At 42.0% G+C, this 25,757-nt stretch overlaps 1 protein-coding gene across 1 annotated transcript in view; it reads left to right on the top strand.

Moving 5' to 3' along the window:
- Positions 1–25,757, top strand: part of ARMH3 (armadillo like helical domain containing 3) — a 2,648,735-nt gene that overhangs the window by 154,173 nt on the left and 2,468,805 nt on the right. The window contains exon 7 of the mRNA XM_044055591.1: positions 19,996–20,052. Coding sequence (XP_043911526.1) covers positions 19,996–20,052 — 57 coding nt within the window. The remainder of the gene's footprint in view (positions 1–19,995; positions 20,053–25,757) is intronic.

Raw genomic sequence — 25,757 nt, 5'->3', positions numbered from 1 at the left:
ACCATCTATGGAACAAGGCCAAGGATTTTACTCCAGACTATTCCTTGTACCAAGAAAAGAAAACCAATGGAGGCCTATTCTCGACTTGTCCGCACTGAACACATATCTCATTGTGCCAAAATTCAAAATGCTGACCCTACAGCAACTTCTTCCCATGTTGGGCAAGGAGTCTTGGCTGGTGACTCTAGATCTCAAGGAGGCATACCTGCACGTCCCTATCCGATCAGATTGCAGAAGACACCTCAGATTTCTTGCAGGATCAGAGCATTATCAATTCTCAGCATTACCCTTTGGCTTATCTACTGCGCCCAGAGTATTCACGAAATGCCTGGCATCAGTAATTGCACATTGCAGACTTCAGGGAATTCAAATCTACCCATACCTGGACGACTGCCTAATACAAGCGGACAACAAGACAAAATTGATAAAGGATTTGGCCTATGTCATACACCTGCTACAGGCCTTGGGATACACAGTCAACATCCAAAAGTCAAGACTAGTGCCATCCCAAAGGATAACCTTTTTGGGTGTGGATCTGGACACAATAACTCAGATGGCTTTTCTCACAGAAGAAAAACAAAAACAACTTCCAGATTACTTCATGACTTTGACAAGACAAACTCAGCTTACTGCAAGGAAAGTCCTGCAGGCCCTGGGTTTCATGGCATCCTGCATAATCTTGATCCCACATGCCAGGCTGCATATGAGGAAATTACAATGGTACCTAAGGAATGTATGGTCTCAACACAGACACAGTCTAGAAACCATGATACCAATCATTCCATGCCTTCAAAAGGAATTCCTGTGGTGGGCTCAGGCCTGCCAGTCCAACAGAGGGTTGCCTTTCAACAAACCAAAACCAAGGCAGACCATCACCACGGACGCCTCAGACCTAGGATGGGGAGCACACATGGAGGACAAATGTATCCAAGGCCTATGGCTTCAAGGACAGCTAAACTTGCACATAAACCAAAAGGAGATGCTGGCAGTGAAGCATGCAATCGAGGCATTCAAACCATTCCTCCAGCAAGGACATCTGCTGATAAGGACAGACAACACCACGGTCATGTGGTACATAAACAAACAGGGAGGCACGCATTCCTACCCTCTATGCCGGATGGCAATGGATCTGTGGAACCTAGGCCTGAATCTAAATATCCAGCTGCAGGCCAAATTTGTACCAGGAAAAGAGAATTCACTAGCAGACAGCTTAAGCAGGACTACCACGGATGCTCACGAATGGATGCTGCATCCAGATATCTTCAAACTCATAACAAAGAAATGGGGATTGCCAGAGATAGATCTGTTCGCCTCCCCTCTCAACCACCAACTGAAGAAATTCTGCTCAAGGACATACCACCCACAAGCCTGGAGGGTGGACTCTCTCTCTTTCAGTTGGAATGTCCTAATAGTGTATGCATTCCCACCTCTCCCATTGATGTACAAGGTTCTACTGAAGATCAGGGAGGAACAGCCAAAGGTGATACTAATAGCTCCGGACTGGCCAAGACAACACTGGTATCCGCTACTGAGAAGCATGTCTCAGGCGAACTCATGGCCTCTACCCCTATGGCCTCTTCTTCTAACGCAGAACAATTTCAAGACCCTGCATCCAAACTTGAAAAAACTGCAACTAACTGCCTGGAAAATTGCTTAAAACCAAACCAAACTGTCTTATCTCAGAGGGACAAGGACATTATCCTGGAGGCTTGCAGACCCTCCACAAGGAAGACATACTCAGCTAAATGGAAGAGATTCCTCATTTGGAGCACATCAAAGGGCACAGATGTCACAGTGGCAAACCTAGCACACATCCTAGAATACTTAGCAGAATTGTTCCACAATGGCCTGTCTTACTCTTCCATTAAGATTTATGCTTCAGCAATTTCAGCAGAATACAATATGGATCCTCCTATCTTCTCTCACCCTCTACTCAGACAATTTTTGAGAGAGATCAAAAATGTTAAACCTCCAAGGAGACCCCCTCTACCTGCATGGGATCTCAATTTTGTGCTGGAAAAATTGACACTACCTCCTTTTGAACCAGCAGCATCAGCAGACTTACAATTTTTATCTTGGAAAACTGCTTTCCTTCTGGCAATCACTTCAGCAAGAATAGTATCCGAGTTACAGGCATTAATGGCAGTGCAGCCTTTCCTTATTTTTCACCAGGATAGAGTGTCTCTGAGAACCAATCCTACTTTCATGCCAAAGGTGCTATCCAGGGTATCCTTGAACCAAGCTATTTATTTGCCTACGTTCTTCCCTAACCCACAGAACAAAGGAGAAAAACTCTTGCACACCTTGGATATACACAGACAACTACGCTACTATCTGGACAGAACTAAAACCAGCAGAAAAACTGACTAACTTTTTGTAGCCTATGCAACTGGGGTGCAAGGAAAAGCAATTTCCAAGCAGACCATTTCAAAATGGATAGGAAATTGCATTCGCTTTTGCTACTCTTTTCATGGAAAGACAGCTCCTGAAAATATCAGGCCTCATTCCACATGGGCCACAGCCACCACTATAGCTTTCCTACGAGGGGTGGCTACCAAGGACATTTTAGAAGCTGCTACTTGGAGCTCCGTGCATACATTTGCCAAGCATTATAATCTACCTTTATACTCCAGATCCCGAGCAGGCTTTGCAACTGCAGTTTTACAGGGGATTTTAACTACACCATCCTTATCTTAGTACCTCCTCCCCCAGTTTGGCTATGGTATTCTACCCATATGTTATGACTGCAGATGCATCCTTGAAGGACATAGTACAGTTTTGTACCTACCATAAATGTAGATGTCCGATAGGTATGCATCTGCAGTCAGGATTACCCACCCTCCTCCCCCTCTGTGGTATTCCTAGGGTGCTTACCCCTCTTTCAGCTAGCTGGGGGAATCTGTTATGGTGTGTTTGTTTGTTTGTATATGTGTATATATATATATATATGTATATATATATATTTTTTTTTGCTACTGTTTGGAACATTCTACATTTATCCAAATTTAGCCTTCCTAGAGGGCACCTGGCATCTGGGGCAAGAAACACTGAGGAAAATGGCGTTGGCTGATGCCTTTATACCCCAGAAGCTCTGACGTCGGGGAAAGTGCGACATCAGCCGAGGCCAGACCCAGACTTTGGAATCCGGCCGACCGAAGGGCTGCCTGAGGCAGGACAACCCATATGTTATGACTGCAGATGCATACCTATCGGACATCTACATTTATGGTAGGTACAAAACTGTACTTTATGCTTGTTGCTAGTATAGCTTGAGAGTCCTCCACCATGTGTCCCTGTTTGTGCAGCTGATGGTCTAAATGTGTGGAAGACACTAAAGCCTTACACTTCTGGAGTATTTTTTGTGGATTTAAAGGAATTCTCACAGACTATTTGCCACTCTATCATTTGGGATAATTACTTCTCCCAGAGTCTTTAACAACTTCTTGACTTCAGTTATAATACACTGCATCCAAGGGTAATATGCATCTACCCCTATCTGGACAACTGCCTAATACATGTCCAGCCTTCAAAAGAGCTAGAGAGAGTATCATCTTACATCCTGCAGTGCTTCCAGTATGTATGTCTGTTAACCGTCAAAATCCAAACTGACACTCTGCAGAGCAGTAATCTTTTGGAGGGTGCCATACTACCCGACTCCAGTCAGAAGGCTTGCCTTCACCCATGGAGAGTAGATTTTCTGGCATATTTCTTTCAAGAGATCATCTTGGAGGCAGCCACTTGGTCCTATGTATACACTTTTTCTAAACCCTGCAGACATCATTCTGATCCAGAGCAGGGCAGATTTTGCCATTGCTGTCCTATGGGATTTCTGCAACCTATACCCTAACACTAACCAATCTCTCACACAACAGATGGCCTTTTGGAATCGGTGTTATGGTGATTGTTACTGCAGCATTGATCCATTTGTAGAACAAAGCATGGTTGTTTAAGAAACTTGCCAGTATAGTAGGTGATTGAGTAGGTTCATGTTGCAGTAGTGCTTACCTCCCACCATTCCCTCTTAGTAATTGCATCCAATGGCTGGGGTGGGTACCAGGCCATCTTTAATCTATTCTCCCCATTAGTGCCATGGTTACAAGGCTCCAGGTTTTCCTTGGTCTCTGTATCTCTGGATTGACAAAGTTAGTATTCTAATGTTTTCCTTGCTTTGGACAAGGAGGTGGGTAGTGTAGGCGTGTATTGGTCTTCTTGCAGCCCTAACTATCTGGGTAGGGGGGAGGCTAGAAAAGCTTTGTGCCTAGTTATGCTTGGAAAAGGAAAAAAAAACACAAAGATGGCATGGGCTGATGTCACCTTTATACAAGGAGTGTGCTGATGGTCCTGGGTTGGTGGAGTTAGCCGAGTTGGGGAGGGGTACAAAGCTCTGGAATTTGGGTTGGTGGTCTGGCCTTCACCTGCAACAGAAGTACTTGTAATGATGATTACTGGGATAGTAATCCTTCTCAAACATCTACTGTTATGGCAGTGTCCCAACTCAGCAGCACTTTCTTCTTCACTTCTACACTACATACACATACCTCCTCCTGCTTCATTGTTCATGCTTCTTGGCAAGACAGCCAGATTTGCAGTTTTTCTTTTTTTCTGATTTGTTGCAGTTGTTCAGTTATTCTTCTTCTAAATCTTGGCTTCCTCTCATAGTGTCATGTGACAGCATGTCCAGGTAAGTCAGCTTTGTATTCTCCTGTATCAGGGTCAAAGGGAAAGTGGGGTAATAATCTTGGTTGCTAGAGGGGGTCCCTATAGTGATATAAGACAGTAACTGTAGATTTGTGGTAGTAAGAGGTTACTGGCAGGGGAGGAAGATTATGATGGCATGACTTTACATTCCTCCAAAAACTGTTACGGAGCTTAAGAGATATTTGGGAGAAATAATCCTCTCTTGTCAGGGAATATTGTGTGTAGATGAGTGGAAGTTTGTTTGCAATAGTGAGGATGTTTCAGGGGATCTAGATGGGAAAATATAACAGAAGTTAGATTTCTGAAGAAATATATGAGAATATTTGGTATGGAAGAGGTACAAGAACTGGGCTAGACTGGATAAAACAATTTCACAGGAGTATGTGCTTTTAATTGACACGCATCCTACAACTATTTCAGAATATGCACCAATTAAAAACTAACATAAAGATGCAGGGTAATGAAGTAAAAATGAGACAGTGCTTTCTTACTTACCTGTCAAAAAGTGTAATTTAAGTAATGGGTAGTGGACATTATTCTAGAATTATTATGGAAGGTAGACATTTCTTCAGAAGAGATGGCTAGTGAGCGTGATAAAATTAAAATGGAGTTTAAAACAAAATTGAAATAAAAGAGAAAAAGAAAGAAGTAATAAGAATTGTTTAAAGGGACTGACCAAGGTTAAAGTATTGCAGAGTAAAGGGACTGTCACAGAACAAAGAGGAGTAACTGCAGAGTGCTAAAGAGAAAATAAGGGGAGTATTTGAATAGTATGCATGAGTTTAGAAAAGCTGCTGTTAAGCAACTATTTGTTGATAGTAAATCCAGAGCACAAAACGTTTTAGCACAAAGAATTGGGTAACAGGAAGTAAGTAGAAAGGGTTGTCACCAAACTTAGTGATTCAGAGACAAAAATAACAAGAGATCCTATAGAGGTATTAGATTTCAGAAATTGTATTAACATTTGTATAAAGGAGAGGACTGTGGAAATTAAGAAAATGGGACAAATGGAAATATTTATGGAAGACTTAATTATGCCATGGTTAAAGGAAGATGAGGCTTGATAAATTAGTACCTACAATAGAAAGAGAGGAGATAAAAATGGTGATGTCTGATCACTGTACAAGGAAGTCTAAAGGAACAGACTGCATTTCTGTGGAAATTTAGAAGTTGGGATGGAAGAAAGCAACAAAGATCTTGAAGGTTTTGCTTAACAGTATTTTAAAAGGGAAGGAGCACTAGCATCTTGGTGGGGGAGCAGTGGTGGCTGTATTACCCAAAGATGGTAAGGACTCTTCAACCAGTGACAGGACAGAAATTTGCTTTTAAGTTTTATTCTGATTGCACTTCTAAAAAACTAGTTTATTTATCTGTTTGTAATGACTGCACAAGTTTTTATGTAGGTGAAACTAATTGCCCCCCCAAAGAGCATATCTTGGAGCACATAAGGAACATTAGGTGTAAAGATTTAAATAATGCTTTAGCTAAACATGTAGATTTTCATCCTGCACATAGTTTTCTTTTTTTAGTTCTGCAACTGGATTTTAACAATCTGAGAGGGGGAGATTTGGTTAATAAGGTGGAAGAGGCTGAAATGAACTGGATTATTATTCAAGCCTCAGAGCGAGCTCCTGGTTTGAATTGTAATGTATCTTTAAGACCTGTGCTTAAGGGGCATAAACTAATTAATTGATTTAATTGATTTTACTATTTATATAGAGTGTATTTTGTGTTTTATGTTGGTCTCATGAAGTGCATTATTGCATGGAAGTGCTTACCGTTTCAATAAAGGCTGTTGATTTTTCGACTGTGGTTGGCTGGTTATTTCTGTTTTTGTATATATCCTTTTTGTTTTACCAGCCTTTGACTACATGTAGTTTCTTTTCCTCGCATGTTGAGAAGATTATATGCCACTTGGAGGGAATGAGAGCATAGGGCATAATGGATGGGAAAAATATGCATATAACAAAGAGAAGGGAATTGATTAAACTTGGACTGGTGAAGTATTGAATGTTGTAACAAAGATAAAAGAAGTGGGATCTTTAGAAAAGGGCTGGAGGAAATTACATAGAAAAAATGGAAATTGTGGGAACAATGCATGCAGGATAATGTTTAGAAGGGGGAGTGCAGTTTAAGGTAAGGCAGAAATTGAGAAGTTTATGTAATGCTGGACTGATGGCAATTATACAAAAGAATATATGTGATGTATAATGTTTGCAAATGGGAGCATGTTAATATGGTTTGTCTGTTTGTCTTTGTTAAATGCAAGTTTGCCTATGTTTTGTGTGAAGATTCAGTAAAGGTGTTGAAAAAAAAGCTCGAGTCTTCCTTTCCTAAAGCAAAACACTTTGCAAATTTTGATGACTGGTACTTAATTGGGAGGCAGCCCAATTTAGGTTATTCATGGACCATGAGAAATGAAGCCTCCATATAAACCTAGAGTGGTGAGCTTAGGACAGAGCCCCTCTTGATGCAGTTGTTGTTCACAAGTACCAATTTTTCCTGTGGTGTACTATGTGTGAGAATTCTGACCAGGAGGATTCTGCCTTTGAAGAGGGTCCTTCCATTGCCACTTTTGGAGATTCAGACTCAGCGGAGAACCTTGTTTCTGCTTCCCCTCCTGAGAATATCTCATTCAGGAAAACCTTGCTCACCTTGAGAGAACGCTTCCAGTGGGAAGCCCAAGATTACCTTCAGTCCAGAAAAGGTTAAGGGAATTTTTAAACCTCCCAGAACATAACTCCCACTTGCTATACCTCCTGTTTTTGAGGTAGTGAATGATGATTTTCTGTACTCTTCTTTGAAGCTAGACTCCCTCTCTCATGCTCCTAGTAAGCCTGACAGGTTTAATAGGGTTCCTCTAAAAAAAGGAAGCCAATCTGGTGGTCCCCTGCCATAAACAAACTCTACAACAGAAGGAGGAAACTGATGCTGAATAAGGTGAAGTCCCAAGACTGGAAAAAACTCCCTCATCAGCCTCAGCAAAAAGTTGAGATCCCTTATCAAATTCTCCAAAGCTAGCTATGAAAACGGAATTGCAGCAGATAGTAAAGACAACCACAAGGCCTTCTATAGTTATGTAAAGAATCTTCACGGCAATAACCAGATTTGTTCTGAGCTACTGCACAATGGTACCTCCTATACGGAGCCAACAGATGTTGCCAATATACTGGCCGACAGATTCAGTGCCAACTTTACCCCCCCCCCCCCACAAAGGACCAATCACAATACTAGTAGATTGCCAGGCACCCAGTATTACTGCTGCACAGGTTAAAACAGCACTGTCCAAGGCCAAGAATACAGCTTCTACAGGACCTGACAATATCCATGACTGTGTTCTACATGAACTACAGAGTGAACTGGCACCTCACATGTGTGCCCTGTTCAATCACAGCCTCACCTCAGGCTTTGTCCCTACTGAATGGCGCACTGCTGCAGTCATCACTCTCCACAAAGGAGGGAACGACTGCAGACCCTGGAAACTATCGCCCCATTAGCTTGACGAGTCTGATGGAAAACATCATCATGGACTTAAACAAGCATATAGGGAATCTCCAAACACTGGATCCTACGCAGTTTGGTTATGTGAAGGGTACATCATACCTGCTCAATTTGGTCGACGACTTTGAGTCAGTCGTCAGAGCTGTGGATGAAAGCAAGGTGGTTCATACAGCCTACCTTGATCTGGCCAAGGCCTTTGATACCATTCCCCACTTAGGAATCATAGAAAAACTCACTAAGCTAGGCATCAACCCCTATATAACTAGGTGGGTTGCAAACTGGCTCAAAGATAGAAGAACCCACAGTGTGAAAGTAGCTGAATTCAAGTCAGACTGCTGACTAGTCACGAGTGGAGTCCCACAGGGTTCGGTCCTGAGTCCTCTCCTGTTTGGTATCTACTTCTCTGAAGTCCAGCCCAACACAAAGGGACTCTGGCTGACAAAGCTCAGAGACTATTGCAAGTTAACTCCCCAAGTGATGTTGACATTTTACAGAAAGGCCTCACTGAGACCAATGACTAGTGTCAGAACCATGGCCTTAAGCTCAATATCAAAAAATGTGTTGTCATCCCCCTTGGGAAAACAGAGTTCCCTTGAATTACCACATTGATGGTAGTTCACTGAACACAGAAGGCGTTATAAGAGATCTGGGAACACAGGTCGATAGCAACCTGTCTTTTGACCACCACATTGCCACTGTGGTCAGAAAGTCCTATGTGGCACATCTCATTACTAAGGGTTTTGAATCCAGGAAGAAAGAGGTCATTGTCTCTGTCTACTCTTCCTTCATTAGACCAGTCATCGAGTACAATGCCCCATTTGGCATGTACCTCACTAGACACCTGTAATGACCGGAGAGGCAGCAAAAGTACCTCACAAAGAGGATCCTAGGCTTTAAACATTTATCCTATACGGGCAAACTCAAAAAACTCCAACCATTCTCTGTCTCATATCACCTGCTTAGAGGCGATCTCTGCTTGACTTACAAAGCCATGTCTGACCCAGCTCTGTTAGAAATGCTACATCTAAAGAAATCCCAATCCCTCCGCACCACACGCTCCGGAGACCTCAACCTCATTACCACAATCAACAGAACATGCTGCAGGGACAGGTTCATAACTCAGAGACTGCCCATGCTATGGAGTAGACTTTCCCATACATGTGAAGAAGAGCACCTCACTGGCCCTCTTCAAGAGAAATCTTGATGAGTGGATGGGAAATAGAAAATTCACCCCGGGGATCACTCCAGTGGCTCTACACGATGGAGGCACTGGGAACTAAGGTCGAGTGGCATGATGCCAGCGTAATCATATGGGCTAGGCTTGTAAAGGCTGCAGGGCCATTAGCCTAATACACACCTATGAACCTATGGATTCACACAAGCATCTGTTCAAGAATCTGGTAGCTGATGTAGAGGTTGTGACCCCTGGCCCTAAGGGAGCCAAAGCTAGCTCCTCCAAAAAAAACCCCTTGCCCTCAGATAAAAAAGGAAGAGCCCTAGACAGATTTGGCAAAAAGGTTTACACTTGTGCTACTCTTTCTGTGAGGGCCTTAAATTGCCAGTTCCACATGATTAAATACCAGAAAACCTTACTGGGTCAGATAAAGCAGAAACTTATGACAATAGAGAACAAGAGTCTCTCTAAAGAGTTACTGGACTTTTGCAATTCTTGCTCCCAGGTAGCAAGACACATCCAACACTGTCAGTATGATGCTATGGGAGGCTTCCGGCAGGGCTGCAGCTACAGGCTCTGTCATCAGAGGGCATGCTTGGTTAAGGGAGCAGGCCATCCCAGAATATGTCAGATCTAACCTCCTGGATGTCTCCTTGGACGAGGATTTTCTCTTTGGTCCCAAAGTGGAGGCTGTACTCAAGAAAGTGGAGGCAAGGCCAAATCCATGTAGTCTGTTAAGGACTTTCTGCTAGTATAACCCCCACACTTCAGTCTGAACTATCCTTCTAAGCACTGGTCCTTTCCTTCCTAATCTAAAGCTGGGCAAAGAAAGCCGCACAAGGAAAGGAGCCAGAGGCAACACCAAATGCCCAAGCAATGGCATTCAGAAACTTCTAGACCAGGGAGTTCTTGACCATAAACTCCCCATCCCTCCCTCTCCTGGGCTAGAAGGAAGGCTATCACTATTACAGTAGGACTAGGCCCTCATGAGGAAACTCCAATGGTATCTCAAAAAAGTGTGGTGCCAACACTCACGCCTCCTCTCAGCTAAGATCAAACTGATTCCTTGCCTCAGAGAGGAATTTGCATGGTGGACTGGGGCTTATTCCCTAAACCCGAGTCTCCCCTTCAAATTCACTCCCAGGGACAAACACTGACTAGAGATGTCTCAGAAGTAGCCTTGGAAACCCACTTCAGCCAGTTCCAGACCCAAGGGCAGTGGGGCCATAAGTTCAGAAACCAACACATAACTTTAAAAGAGCTTGTGGCAGTCCAAAAAGACCTGATAGCCTTCAAGGATAAATGGAAAACAAGGAGTGCTAGTATTGAAAACAGACAATACCACAGTCATGTGGTACATAAATAAGCAGGGGGTACTCCCTCCTACCCTCTCTGCCTCCTGGAAGTGACTAGACATGCCCTTTAGAATTGGGGGGAGGAAAGCATACCGGTTAAGGTCTTAATGTCACAGACAGAAGTAACAGGGTTTGGTTCTGGCTTCTTGTGATTGGATAGGCTTGTAATGGTCTGCAAGACTGATAGACTAGTATTTACCCATGAATCAAGATGCTTTGGTCGATGCACACAGGCCACAATTTTAAATGTTTTTAAACAAACAAACAATGCTATATTCAACATCCTTTACAAAAAAAAAACAAAACTGAAATTAACATACCAAAAAAAAAAAAAAAAAAAAAAACTGAAATTAATAAATTGTTAATGAAGACTTGCAAACATAGTTGACTCAAAGAACAAGCAGGTGAAGTAAAAATACATTCATACATTCCCTGGCTTCACAGTAACAATTTCATTTGTGTTATTTTACTGAGGTATTATTGTGTCAATTAAATTTTTTTAATCTCAGAAGGCACGCTTGAGGGTCTGTTGTAGTAAAGCTTTGTTAATTTATCTGCAGTCATCCTAATCTATTTTCTGAAAAGTTAAAATTGTCGTTTTCCATTTCATCAAGATCTTTTTGTGATGGTGTCATTTCTATGGTCTATCAGTTTATTTTGTGATTGTATTTTATGTTCTTTTTGCCAAATCTCACAATGATACATTTACTGAGACTAAAGATAAAATCATTGCTACTCAGTAGGTGTGAATTTTTTTGTAGACCCATCTTGGAGAGCTGATTATAAAAGCTAATTTGCGGTCACAGGCATATTTGGTTATCCAGAGCCCATTTCTGACTTTTATATTTGAGAACAGTCCAAAGCAGTGTGGGGCACCAATGACAACCATTGTCAGCATAGACAGATCCCCCCACCTCTTCAGCAGTAAGCCATAGACTGAGACATCAGCCTTATAGTTACTTGTATTATGTGAAAGGTAAGTGTACTAGTGAACTCCCTAATGATGTTTTCCAGTCCTGTATGGGAGTTGATTTAGGAGATGTCCTTCAAGGATGCATCTGCAGTCCTAACATATGGGTTGTCCTGCCTCAGGCAGCCCTTCGGTCGGCCGGATTCCAAAGTCTGGGTCTGGCCTCGGCTGATGTCGCACTTCACCCGACGTCATAGCTGCTGGGGTATAAAGGCATCAGCCGACGCCATTTTCCTCAGTCTTTCCTGCCGTGCGGTGCCCGAAGCAGAAGCTGTTCGCAAGTGCAGGTCGGTCAGATCCAGAGATTTCTACTACCGAAGACTTCTAAAAAGCTAAGTACCCCATTGGGGACTCTTTCTTGCCTCAGCCGATGTCAAAGTAAATAATTGTTTAACTTGTGGGAAACAAATACCTCATAAGGATTTCCACTCTTACTGCCTTCCTTGCTTAGGCCCAGACCACGACGTATCAGCTTGTCTAGCCTGTGCTTCCTTCAACCGACGGACGCTTAGACGTCGGTCAGAGTTTGCAGAGGAGTTTTTTGGTCCCGCTTTTGCATATAAGATGCCGTTGGAGACTCCGACTACACAATTAGTTAAAAAGCGCAAGGAAAAGGACCGACACTCGCGGTCCGCGGTTTCGGCTGAAACCACGGTTAGGCCAACCGCGAGTGTCTCGGTTTCGGCTGAAACCGAGTTTTCGGTTCTTCCTTCGGCCGAAAGCATGCCTCCGATAGCCGAGGCCTCACAGAGCATGGCTGAATCTGCTACTGAAATTACTGCTACAGAAGCAGGCACCCAGGATTTGTCAGACACTATTCCTTTAGACATATCTACCCCTGCACGTGGGGCTGCTAGACCCCCTGCTTCTATGTCTATCAAGGCCTTTTCCAGGGCTAAAGCAGCTAAATCTTCTAAGGCCTTACCTGCTAAAACTCCCTCACACAGGCCTACCTCTAGTTCCCAAATACTCAGCCTGGCTGAGGATCTTATTTCTTTGATCAGGGGATCCCAACCTCACCTAGACAGGGCCTCTCAACCCCCTCCAGATAATAGGTCTAGGACTGAACCCCCGGAACCTGTCTCTACAGACTATTCCTCGGATGACTCATATTATAGACCATCAGGAAGGCCCATATTCTCCTTATGAGGATTCTGATGCAGAAGACTCCATTCCTTCTGCCTCTCCTCCTGAAGAATTTTCTTTTGGGGAAACCCTACATGCTGTGAGGGAACACTTCCAATGGCAGGGCCAGGATTTTTCAGATTCAAGGAAAAGGCTAAGGACTTTTTTACACTTACCACAGCACAGGCCTTTAGCCATTCCTCCAGTACTAACAGTTGTTGATGATGCATATAATGATGCCTGTACTGCCCCTGATTCTCTTCCTCCGGCCCCTGCCAAGCCTGACAGATATTACAGGGTCCCGGACACACACTACCATTTGTATAAGGCTCCTGTTGCAGACCCAGAAACCATTTCACAGGGCCCTAAAGGTGTGGCAGCTGCCTCTGCCAAAAACCCTCTTCCCTCTGAAAGGGAATCTAGAGCATTAGAGAGATGGGGTAAAAAGGTTTATACTTCTGTTACTCTTTCGGCCAGGGCCTTAAACTGTCAATTTCACATGATTCAGTACCAGGAATTTTTGTTAGGCCAGCTAAATAAAAAACTGTCCTCTCCTGAACCTATAGACCGCAAGTCCCTTCAGGATTTGGTACATAACTCTCAGCAGGTCAGTAACCATTTCTTAAAATGTGGCTATGATGCACTGGAGGCTTCCTTTAGATCAGCTATGACTGGAACAGTGATTCGAAGGCATGCCTGGTTAAAAGAACAATCCTTACCAGACCATGTTAAGTCAAAACTCCTAGATGCTCCTATGGAGAAACAAAGTTTGTTTGGCTCCCCTGCACAGGAGGTTCTAAAGAAAGTGGAAGAGAAAGCAAAATCTGTCCAAACAGTCAAGGATTTCTTACAGGTCCAACCTCCGAGGTTTAGCAGAAATTGGCCTTCGAAGAATTGGTCCTTTCCAGACACCTCCAGAGCACAGAGAGGCAGAAATAGACGCCCAAGAGGCAGAGGTCAATCTAGGGGTGCCTACAGGGGACGTCAGTGGCAACCTGCCAACCAGAGAAGTGCTGCCACAGATTCAACTACAGCCACTTCCACAGGACAGACACAATGACTTGGCTCTGGTTCCACCTACCAGGGAACAACTAGAAACACCCTTGGGCGGAAAGCTAGCCTTATTTTCCGACAACTGGCATTGCATTACAGGAGACAAATGGACTTTACAAACAATAGACAAGGGCTACAGGTTTCACTTCCACACTCTACCAAAAAAGAGAGGAATGCCAAACCTACCACCAAGCCAAAAAACAGAGGCTCAAAGACAAATCAACAACTTACTAAGGATGAGAGCTATAGAAAAGGTACCACCTATGGAACAAGGCCAAGGTTTTTACTCCAGGCTTTTCCTTGTACCAAGAAAAGAAAATCAATGGAGACCTATTCTCGACTTGTCCGCACTGAACACATACCTCATTGTTCCAAAATTCAAAATGCTTACCCTCCAGCAACTTCTTCCCATGCTGGGCAAGGAGTCTTGGCTGGTGACTCTAGATCTCAAGGAGGCATACCTGCACGTCCCTATACGACCAGATTGCAGAAGACACCTCAGATTTCTTGCAGGATCAGAGCATTATCAATTCTCAGCATTGCCCTTTGGCTTATCTACTGCGCCCAGAGTATTCACAAAATGCCTGGGATCAGTAATTGCTCATTGCAGGCTTCAGGGAATTCAAATTTACCCGTACCTGGATGACTGCCTAATACAAGCGGACAACAAGGCAAAATTAACAAAAGATTTGGAAAATGTCATACAACTGTTGCAAGCCTTGGGATACACAGTCAACATGCAAAAGTCAAGACTAGTACCATCCCAAAGGATAACATTTTTGGGTGCAGAACTGGATACATCAACTCAGATGGCCTTTCTCACAGAAGAAAAACAAAAGCAACTACCAGTCTATTTCATGACATTAACAACACAACCTCAGCTTACTGCAAGGAAAGTCTTGCAAGCCCTGGGTTACATGGCATCCTGCATAATATTGATCCCGCATGCCAGGCTGCATATGAGAAAGTTGCAATGGTACCTAAGGAATGTATGGTCTCAACACAAGCACAGTCTAGAAGCCCAGATTCCAATAATTCCATGCCTGAAACAAGAATTCCTGTGGTGGGCTCAGGCCTGTCAGTTGAACAGAGGATTTCCTTTCCACAAACCACATCCAAGCCAGACCATCACCACGGACGCCTCAGACCTAGGCTGGGAGGCACACATGGTGGACAAGTGTATACAAGGCCTATGGACCCAAGACCAGCTGAATCTACACATAAATCTAAAGGAGATGCTGGCAGTGAAACATGCAATCCAGGCATTCAGACCACTTCTTCAACAAGGTCACCTGCTGATAAGGACGGACAATACCACAGTCATGTGGTACATCAACAAACAGGGAGGTACACACTCATATCCTCTATGCCGGATGGCAATGGACCTGTGGAATGTGGCCCTGAATCTCAACATTCAACTACAGGCCAGATTTGTACCAGGAAAAGAAAATTCACTAGCAGACACCTTAAGCAGAACTACCACGGATGCTCACGAATGGATGCTGCATCCAGATATCTTCAAAGACATAACAAAGAAATGGGGAATGCCAGAGATAGACCTGTTCGCCTCCCCACACAACCACCAATTGAAGAAATTCTGCACAAGAGCATACCACCCACTTGCCTGGAGGGTGGACTCCCTTTCCTTCAGCTGGAAAAACCTGACAGCATATGCATTCCCACCTCTTCCTTTAATGTACAAAGTCCTACTGAAGATCAAAGAGAATCAGCCAAGGGTAATCCTGATAGCTCCAGACTGGCCAAGACAACATTGGTACCCGCTACTGAGAAGCATGTCTCGGACACACGCATGGCCTCTACCTCTATGTCCCTTACTGCTAACACAGAACAACTACAAGATCCTGCATCCAAACTTGAAAACACTGCAGCTAGCTGCTTGGAATATTGCATAAAACAAAATAAACCAGATTTGTCTCAGAGGGTTAAGGACATTATCCTGGAGGCACGCAGACCCTCCACAAGGAAAACTTATTCAGCCAAATGGAAAAGATACCTCATTTGGAGTGCAGCAAAGGGAGAAAATGTCTCATTGGCAAACATAGCACACATCCTGGAATACTTAGCAGAACTGTTCCACAATGGCCTATCCTACTCCTCCATTAAGATTCATGCATCAGCAATTTCAGCAGAGTACAACATGGATCCTCCTGTCTTCTCTCATCCTCTACTCAAGCAGTTCTTGAGAGGAATCAAAAATGTAAAGCCTCCAAGGAAACCACCTTTACCTACATGGGATCTCAACTTTGTGCTGGAAAAGTTAACACTCCCCCTTTTGAACCAGCAGCAACAGCAGACTTACAGTTCTTATCTTGGAAAACTGCTTTCCTGCTAGCGATCACTTCAGCTAGAAGGGTATCTGAGTTACAGGCCTTAATGGCAGTACAGCCCTTCCTTATCTTCCATCAGGATAGAGTGTCTCTGAGAACTAACCCTACTTTTATGCCAAAAGTGGTCTCCAGAGTATCATTGAACCAAGCGATTCATTTACCTACATTCTTCCCCAACCCACAGAACAGGGGGGAAAGACGACTACATACCTTGGATGTGCACAGACAATTATGCTACTATCTGGACAGAATTAAGACCAACAGAAAAACTGACCAGCTTCTGGTAGCATATGCAACAGGAATGCAAGGAAAAGCAATTTCAAAACAGACAATCTCAAAATGCATAGGAAATTGCATTAGATTTTGCTACTCTTTTCATGGAAAGACAACTCCTGAAAATATCAGGCCTCACTCCACAAGAGCTACAACCACCACTACAGCTTTCCTACGAGGAGTGGCTACCAAACACATTTTAGAAGCTGCTACTTGGAGCTCCGTGCATACATTTGCCAAGCATTATAATCATCCTTTATACTCCAGATCCTGAGCAGGTTTTGCAACTGCTGTTTTGCAAGGGATCTTGACTACACCATCTTTATCTTAGTGCCTCCTCCCCCAGTTTGGCTATGGTATTCTACCCATATGTTAGGACTGCAGATGCATCCTTGAAGGACATAGTACAGTTTTGTACCTACCATAAATGTAGATGTCCGATAGGTATGCATCTGCAGTCAGGATTACCCACCCTCCTTCCCCTCTGTGGTATTCCTAGGGTACTTACCCCTCTTTTAGCTAGCTGGGGGAATCTATTATGGTGTATTTGTTTGTATATATGTATATATATATATATATATATATATATATATATATATATATATATATATTTTTTTTATCTCTACTATTTGGAATTTTTTGCATTTATCCAAATTTAGCCTTCCTAGAGGGCACCTGGCATCTGGGGCAAGAAACACTGAGGAAAATGGCATCGGCTGATGCCTTTATACCCCAGCAGCTATGACGTCGGGTGAAGTGCGACATCAGCCGAGGCCAGACCCAGACTTTGGAATCCGGCCGACCGAAGGGCTGCCTGAGGCAGGACAACCCATATGTTAGGACTGCAGATGCATACGTATCGGACATCTACATTTATGGTAGGTACAAAACTGTACTTTCTGTCTAGTCAGCCTTTATTAGCTCAAGGTCTCTTGAGATCAGCCTATTCAACACCACCTGGGAACACATGGTTGTTCCCCTTGAGAACAGTTTATAGTGAATGTGCTCTTCCTTTGTGGCAGAGAGAGATTCTCTATGCCTTCCGATAATTATGAAATTTAGAGAAGAAAGACCAAAGTGTATCCTTTTGTCCTCAATGCCCCCCAGTGACTAAGAAGACTGTAGTGCAAGACTGCCCAGACCCTGAAAGTACAGAAAAGCATCTCATTAAAGATCAAGGCAAGTCCGTGTGAGACCATAAACCCTTGCTTTTACATAACCCTGCAGATAAGAATTCTGGACACAAGCTACCAGTAATGATTCCATTTATTAGACTTTTTCTGTCAAGAAAAAGAAGTTCCCCATCCTGATAGAGAATTATTACCATATTTCATTTCACTTGTTTAAATTGCAAGTTTATTTGACTTGTTTCAGACACCTGTTAATTTGTGCCTATTATTTCATAATCTTAGTGAATTGCTTCAAGATTTCAGCCCATCATAACTGTGTGAAGGACAGGACTGTAACCCAGCACCATCTGGTCAGCTGGTTTCTTAAGAGCTTTGTATTTCTAGCTTCAGTTCAGAATTCCTGTCCTCCTTGTGTATTTCATTTCATGAATGACAACTTGCCCATCCTGTGTTCAATATTTGTCTTAGAAAATGTATTTTGTGACTATTATCACAGCCTGCATGTAGAGAGACGTTTATGATTTACAATTGGTGTTGGAATTATTCTTAGAACAGCCCATTCATTTTCCTGTGCTCTTTGAGGGAGAGTACAAGGGAAAGGGGACCCTTTGTATCAAATTAAAAGAATATGTAATTTCAGGAAGGTTGAGTAGCTGTTAGATTGCTTCAGGGGTGGAGGGACTTCCATTTGATAAACCATCCGTTTTTAGTGGGTGGTTTGCTATCACACAACTAACCACTCATTGAGAAACTTTGCTTTCAAAGGCCACTCCACTTGACATATGGCTTTTTCCATTACTTACTTCAAGAATGTCTTCATTGTAGACCGTTGTGCTGTGGCTACTTTTTCTTTGATTTACACATTCACTAAGCATCACTGCTTTGATAAATGATATCCTGTAGCACTTATGTGTTACAGAATTTGTCCTTATGAGATTTCAACTTAGGCGTTTTTGTGGCTGTAGTCTTCCAAAAGATTTTTTGGCACTACTTGGGGTTCATCCTAACAGTTCCCCCTCACTGCAGGGAACTCTCATTATCAAGTATACCACGTATGTAGTCATGGTATCAGTTGATGTTTGAGGGAGTCGTCCACACTGGATACTTATTGCTTTTCTGCCAGCCTTCTGTGTTCAGATAGCCATTCCATCCAGTAGCTGTTGTATGAGTTTCCTTTCAGTCAGGCAAACATGTATATATGAGTCCTTTGTTTTTAAAGCACTAATTTGTGGCAGAAATTTCAACATTACTGAGATAATGTAGAAAAGCTGATCAAGCTTGTGGTCTGTGAAGCTAGCCTTTCTTTCACTAAACACTGCATTTGTCATGTAGTTCTTTAATTCTTGGGGTTCCTTAATTTTTTTCTGTGATCTCAGTTGCCATTTTCATGAACTGCACAGGGCAGTATCACACATGGCAGTATTGTCTGTTACTTTGTTCTTACTCTGCTTAAATAGGGGATGAAAGATGCTGAAGCGATGTTTAGCAATAGAAAAGGAGTAATTAATGCTGAAAATAATTCTACCTAGGAACAAAGCCATTAATGAAGAGGGCAGTGTCTGAACTGGAGTAATTTGTCACTGTGGAATAGATGAATTGCTATCTATCTACTTAAAAGAGTTGTGGAGACCCATCTTTTGAAACCGTACTTTACAGAAGTTGTTGTAATAGGTTCACTGCATGCTATCCTATACTGTTTGCCACTCCTCAGCTTATTGATGTTTTTACACATACCACACAATAATATGAGGAGCGTTGGTATCTTATCTGTATGATGTGACAAAGGGTATAGCCAGGCATACTCTTTGTACTATACATGTACTTTTTTTCTGAGCATCACTTAGAAAAGTGCAAGTTACTGTCTAAATTAAGATCTCTGAACAACATGAGCTTGCTTGCAGAGAAAATTGCTGATCCAAAGGCAGTATCTTCAATGGGTTTAGAGGGAAACAGCTGCAAATGATACATGCATTTATTAAGTTTTTGGTTCACAACATTCTGTTAGATGTGCATATGTTTTAATGCCGGGTGGATTGAGGGGAAACAGTAAAAGATTGTGAGTACAAAATGGAATTCTCTGGCTACATTACATCATTTCTGTCTCTGTATTGAGTGCATGCCACTGCCAGGTTTTAGGGTGTACACAAGTACTGCTTCACTTGGATTGCAGTGTTGCAGAGAGAGGATTTTACATATTTATCAAGACATGATAGTATCAGTCTTGTTTTATATTAATTGTTCTGACTATATATTTGGTACTATAGCTTGGTATGATGAAGGCAGATATGAAGTGAAAACGCACTTTTTTGTGTGAGCCTGTATATTAATACTTGAAATTACATATTTGCTTCTCTTGTTTTTTTAATAGTCTGTCAATCCCTACATTGTGAAGTTGTCAATTGTAGATGATGAAACTACTCTAAATGTAAGTACAAGTTAACTCATATTTTACCCTGTTCTTACATGCTTTAAAATGACAGGTTTATAAAAGTCCAAACGGGTCTGTCAGAAAAATGTAGTGATGTCATGCATCTAACTCCTCTGGAAAGTTTTTGTTCTTTAACGTGAACATGGCAGACATGGTTATCTTAATCTGTAAGTTACTTAATTCCCCGTCAACTAACTGCTATGCCCATCACTTCAAATGCCTTCTGTTTTTATCCTGTGGTCAAATAAAAAGGATTAGTATTCATTAAATATTCATTGGTGGCATCTAGATTTTCTACATTCTGTGCTGTAGTGCTGCTACTGGAGTTATAGTAGCTGTTGCCTTTACTGTAATTGTGCATCTACATTCAAATGCTTTAGCATTTTTTTGTGTGTTTAGTCGCCATTCAGATCTCATCTTGTGAAGACACTTGAAAATTTGAAGGTAGCCCAAGCTAATTTACATTGAGGTTGGTAACATTGACAGTAAACATAGTTACTGGGGCACACTTCTACTGATCTGATGTAATACTCTGTAGCTAGTTGTCCTCTATTTTTTTTTCTTTTGTCTAGGATTGTCCTCAAACTGGCATTATCTCTGATATTCTTAATAGGAAAGGGTCAGACCTACAAATTTGCTTTCACTTTTTTCCTGCTAGGGTCAGAACTAGCAACTGACAGCAGTGCATCTTACCTTAATGGGTCCTTTGCAGCGGATAATACTTAAAATCTCCTGCCTTACAGCCATTTCTCAGTGCCATTCTTCATGATTTTTGAGGATACATTTATATGCCATTCTTCCCAGTTCTTTTCTGCCAGTCTCATGGTTCTGATCTTGAAGGAAAGTTCTTCGGTTTACTTCCAAAAAAACATTCACACCCTTTAGTATGTCTGCTGTCACAAGGTAACAAGCCAGGACCCAATTAGCGACTAATTCTATTTCTTGTGGAAGAAAGCCAGTACACAAACTCATCCTAAATACCAGAATTTCACCCTTGCAACACAGTGTAGTTGAAGAGAAAAGTTGCAGTTCTTCCTTGTGGTCAAGAGAATGTCAATGATGGAGGTGATCAAGGACAGACATCAGTAAGAGGTTTCTGCATGTAGTCCAGGAAGGAATCTGAGAAGAATGGGTATTGAGAGGTGAGTTCATGGATGAAGATTCCTCTTCCTTTAGATTGGCACATTGGGGACATTAGCATCCTGCAACCCACTGTCTGTCATCTTATGTGAGATTACACCAGTAGCAATCACTGCCTGATGAGTTTGTTTTTTTTAAGTAATGTTTAAAGATGAACTTTCAAAATATACATGTCAGCTTTTACTAAAGGAACTGCAGATTACATAACAGTTTGTTAGTGGGTTGGGCTTAAATATTCACAGTGATTCGAAAGAGAGCTTAGTGCTTTTCTTCATAATGTTAGTATATAAGAAAACAGTTTTTCTAAGATGGATCTTTAAGACTGGTGTCATTTGTTATTTTTATAGTGATGGCACTGGTACATACATCGATACTTGAGCAGTTACAGGAACCATAACATGCCTACCCATTTACATCTTTAAGTATATAACATTGTATCATGTGTTTGTTGTTGTAAGAAAGTCCTTTTGTATTGCACAGCTTATAAACAAAGGGATCCTGTCTAGATCTATGGATGTCCTTGCACCCCTTTACTCAGCCCTTATTAGGCCAAACATTGAATATGCCTAGACACATGCAACAACAGAAACGCCCACAGAGATACCTTACTAAAAGGATTCAAAGCTTAAACAACATATCCTGCATGAACTGACTCATAGCCCTGTCACTGTACTCTGTATCCTACAGACTGCTAAGAAGTGACTTGTCTCTGGCCTGCAAGTCATCCTCTGACCCCCAGTATTGATGGATTTACAACACATCAGCAAGTCAGATATCATCAGAAATACTAGGCCTCGAAATCTATACCTCTTGTGTAACACAAACAGAATGTTTTGGGGAGACAGATGTATCTGACAGAGGGTACTGCTGCTGTGAAACAAACTCCCAATCCACATAAAACAAGGCTCATCCCTGTCTAATTAAGGAAGACTACAGTGCTAAGATGACTTCTTTGGATCTTGAAGATTCCCTTAGACATTAACTGGGCCAGATAGTAGAATTTTATGACTGCGGAGGAAGCATGATGATTGAATAAGAGAGAGAGAGAGAGGAGTTCAGTTAAGTACCCAGGTCTCTTATGATTGTGTCTCTCTGAAGAGAAATGCCACTTATAAGGTATAATGTAGGAGCATGTATTTGATGAATGCTAATAAGCTGCACTGTTTTGCATTTAGCTTGAGACCATTTTCATTGCAGCAGGTATGTGTATATTCCATCCTTTGTTGGAGCAGTTTGTCAGTGGATGAGCAAGTAACAGTTTCTAGATTGCATACATGGTAAACCACACTTCTGGAATATTGGCTTGGATGTTTGCCTACAGATCCCTATAGTACCCGAGTAGTTACAGTTTTATGCTCAGAGAGGGTACCAGCAACTTATAAAACTTGGCTGTATTAGATAACCAGGCTACAATCCATCACACAGTGTTGGAGTTTACTTAAAGATTGCCTAGTTTTTCAGTAATACCAGCATGGGGATAGTGTCAAAAGCCTTGGCCAGGTCAAGATAAGCAGAGTCAACACTGCATAGCCTGTGTTACATTTTCAAAGACGTTTACCAGGTTCAAGAGATAGGGCATGCCCTTCACAAAACCAAAATGAGTGGGGTCTTCATCATTTAAGTCTGTTTTGCTTGTATTGCTGAGATCTACTATGATGTGTTCCAGCGCTTTGCATATATGGCTGTTGAGCCTGACTGATGTATAATTACCTTGTTCTGTAGAGGTGCCATGTTTGTGTAGGGGAGTCACAGTGGCTGTTTTCCAGTCATCTGGAACAAACCCTGTGGATAGGCTGAGTTTTAATAATTTAAGTGAAGGCTTAGATAATGTATATTTAGCTCTGACAAGAATGCAGCCTAGTATTTTACACGGTCCCACAGAAGTATTATTTTTAACCTTTGACCAGGATTCTAAGACTTGCTCCAAGGGGATTTCAAGGGAGACTGAATTTTCAGGGTTTTGGTTGGTATTGTGGGTAGTGGGATAAAGTTAGCACAAAATTTGGCTGGTACTTTATGAGCTCTATCCTTGGACTCATAATGCATTATATTAATGATGAGATCAGTGCCCTGCTGGACATTATTCTTTAATTTCTTGACAAAAATGAAGAAAGATTTATAGTTTCCTTTGGTATCTGGAATGCCCTCAAGTTTGTATTCTGCTTTATATTTTCTATTAGTGTTCCCATGTTTCTTGCCGACATGTTTCTTTGCGATCTTGGGGTAGGGGATGGGAATTTCTTAAAAATTTTATTTTCCTTGTTTTGTCATACTGTTTATTAGTATGGGAGTTCCACCAGAAAAGTTTTTTTCCTGAATTTACCATTGTATTTTGGGAGGATGGATACTGTTATTTGCAACTACTTAGGTGCTGTTAAAAATTGTAGGTGAATGAGACAGCCCTCTTATTTGAATCCATTAGCAGGGGATTGTTGAGAATTTTGCATAGGTTCTCTACAAGCTGAAGTAAGTTTGTTCTGGAGAAGTCTCTAAAGACGGTCTCATTTGGTGGTGGATGTTTCCACTAAGTGCCAGGAAAAGATTACTGATTTGTGGTCAGGTTTGATGAGAAGATCAGGGGTGGAGTACAAGTCTGAGCTAGGTTAGTAAGGACCATGTGAATGATATTAGAGCCTCTAGTGGTAATTTTACAGTTTGCTATAAGGGCAGACAACAGGCTATCTGAAAGAGGCTTTCATTAAATTTGCTTCACAATATCAGGACTTAAAAGCTGCCAGATTCCCAAAGTTTAAGAAGTACAAACTAAACCATGCACAGCTCTCTGACATGCTGGCACCACCCTTGTTTTGTGCATTGTTTCATGCCAGGGTTCTTTTGCCTGCCCCAAGAATGCTTATATTCTCAGCTTGTGCTCTCTGTTTTAGAGGGTTGCAGGCCTACCTATCCCTCATGGTGTTTGATACTTGATGATCCTCCAGATGCTTTTTGGATTCCACTTTTGAAGGGGGGATTAGAGGTAATTGAGGTCTTTGTCTGTGAGGCAGGCAGTGATACTGAGTGTCATTAACACCTAATTGTTGGTCCTTCCTTTGTGGAAACCTTCTGGCTCACAAATTCTTCTGTGGACTGGCTGTTTTGGCTTCTTTCCCACAAAATGGCTAACTCCTTAACTTAAAAAGAAGGGCTAGGGACTTTAGTTCTTTTCTTCTTTGAAGTCTATCCTGATGGATTCCATTTTTGCAGTCTAATGTCATCTAGACACTGGACATTAAGTTCTCAGATTGACAGACTTGCTGCACAAATCCCTTGCTTTGTGACATGCAAATGCATTCCAAAACATGCAAGAGCAAATCCTCATATTATTTTATTGTACCACCTTTTGGACAAGAGACCTTAGAACCTTTCCACTCCTTGGCAGACATGGAGCCAGAAGATGTGGACAGGTTTAGGCTGAGAGCATTTTCTTCTGCCACTTTAGATCTTAACGTTGTTTATTTTGTTGCTAATAAATCCACTAAGTACACATGCCTGGTTTCAAGGTGACTCTGAAGATAACTTGCTCAGAGTCACACATTAGGAATAAATGGAGACCTGATTACTTGTCTTCTCTGTCCTACCATGCATATGAGGCCCTGGACAAGCTGTCAGAGCTCTTTATTTTATTTATTTATTTAATTTAAAATTTGTTTACTGGGAAAATCCGACTCAGAACTAAGCCAGTTTTCAGCGGAGGCCTGGGGAGAAATGCTCCAGATGCATGACTTTGAAACATGGGAGGAAACCGGAACACCCAGAGGGAACCCACATGAATGCAGGGAGGACATGGAGACTCCGCAGAGAAGGCACTCTAGCCGAGAATAGAACCAGAGAACCTCTTGCTGTGAGGCAACAACACTACCGCTGCACCACTGCACCATCTAATTTTGAGCTGAAGTCATCCCATTAATAGACAAAAGATCCCTAATGTAGCTTAGCATATTTAGTCCTGAATAGCAGGAGGCTCATTATTCCCCTTGCTTCCTGAATTCTTTGAAACCTGGAAACCACTTGCTTTCAGAGGTTTTCTTCTGAGTTCTTTATTAATATAATTTTGCATATGACTTGCAATGTTTCACAAACAATGGAAGTTATAAAAAAGTATGTTAAATATAAAACGTATTTTTGAATGATGGGATATACATTATTGTTAGCATCAAATGTCTGTCTGATGATACTGATTTTATATAGCAAACCTATGAAAGAAAATGAGTCTTTTTATTTTCCACAAGTTACTAGTGTATTGTTAAAGCAAAGAGTTATATGTGTGTAAGCGTACAGTATGGATGAACGGTATATTGGATGAGCTAATGGCTGTAACTAAGGAAATGATTCTTTGGAGTTAGGACACAAGATCTGTGATTCTTTGGAGTTAGGACACAAGGTCTGAGATTCTTTGGAGTTAGGACACAAGGTCTGAGATTCTTTGGAGTTAGGACACAAGGTCTGAATTGCCAAAGACATATTCAGGCCTTGCCAAGTTCAGTGTGGGTGGTTGCCAAAATGTAGTTATTAGAAAATGGAAATCAAAGTCTAAGCCAACTATTTTTGAAAAGTTGAATGAT

This window comes from Protopterus annectens, chromosome 14.part0 (genome assembly GCF_019279795.1).
Source record: "Protopterus annectens isolate FY-2018-M chromosome 14.part0, PAN1.0, whole genome shotgun sequence".
Lineage (NCBI taxonomy): Eukaryota > Metazoa > Chordata > Ceratodontiformes > Protopteridae > Protopterus > Protopterus annectens.
This window is presented reverse-complemented; position numbering and strand designations above follow the sequence as displayed.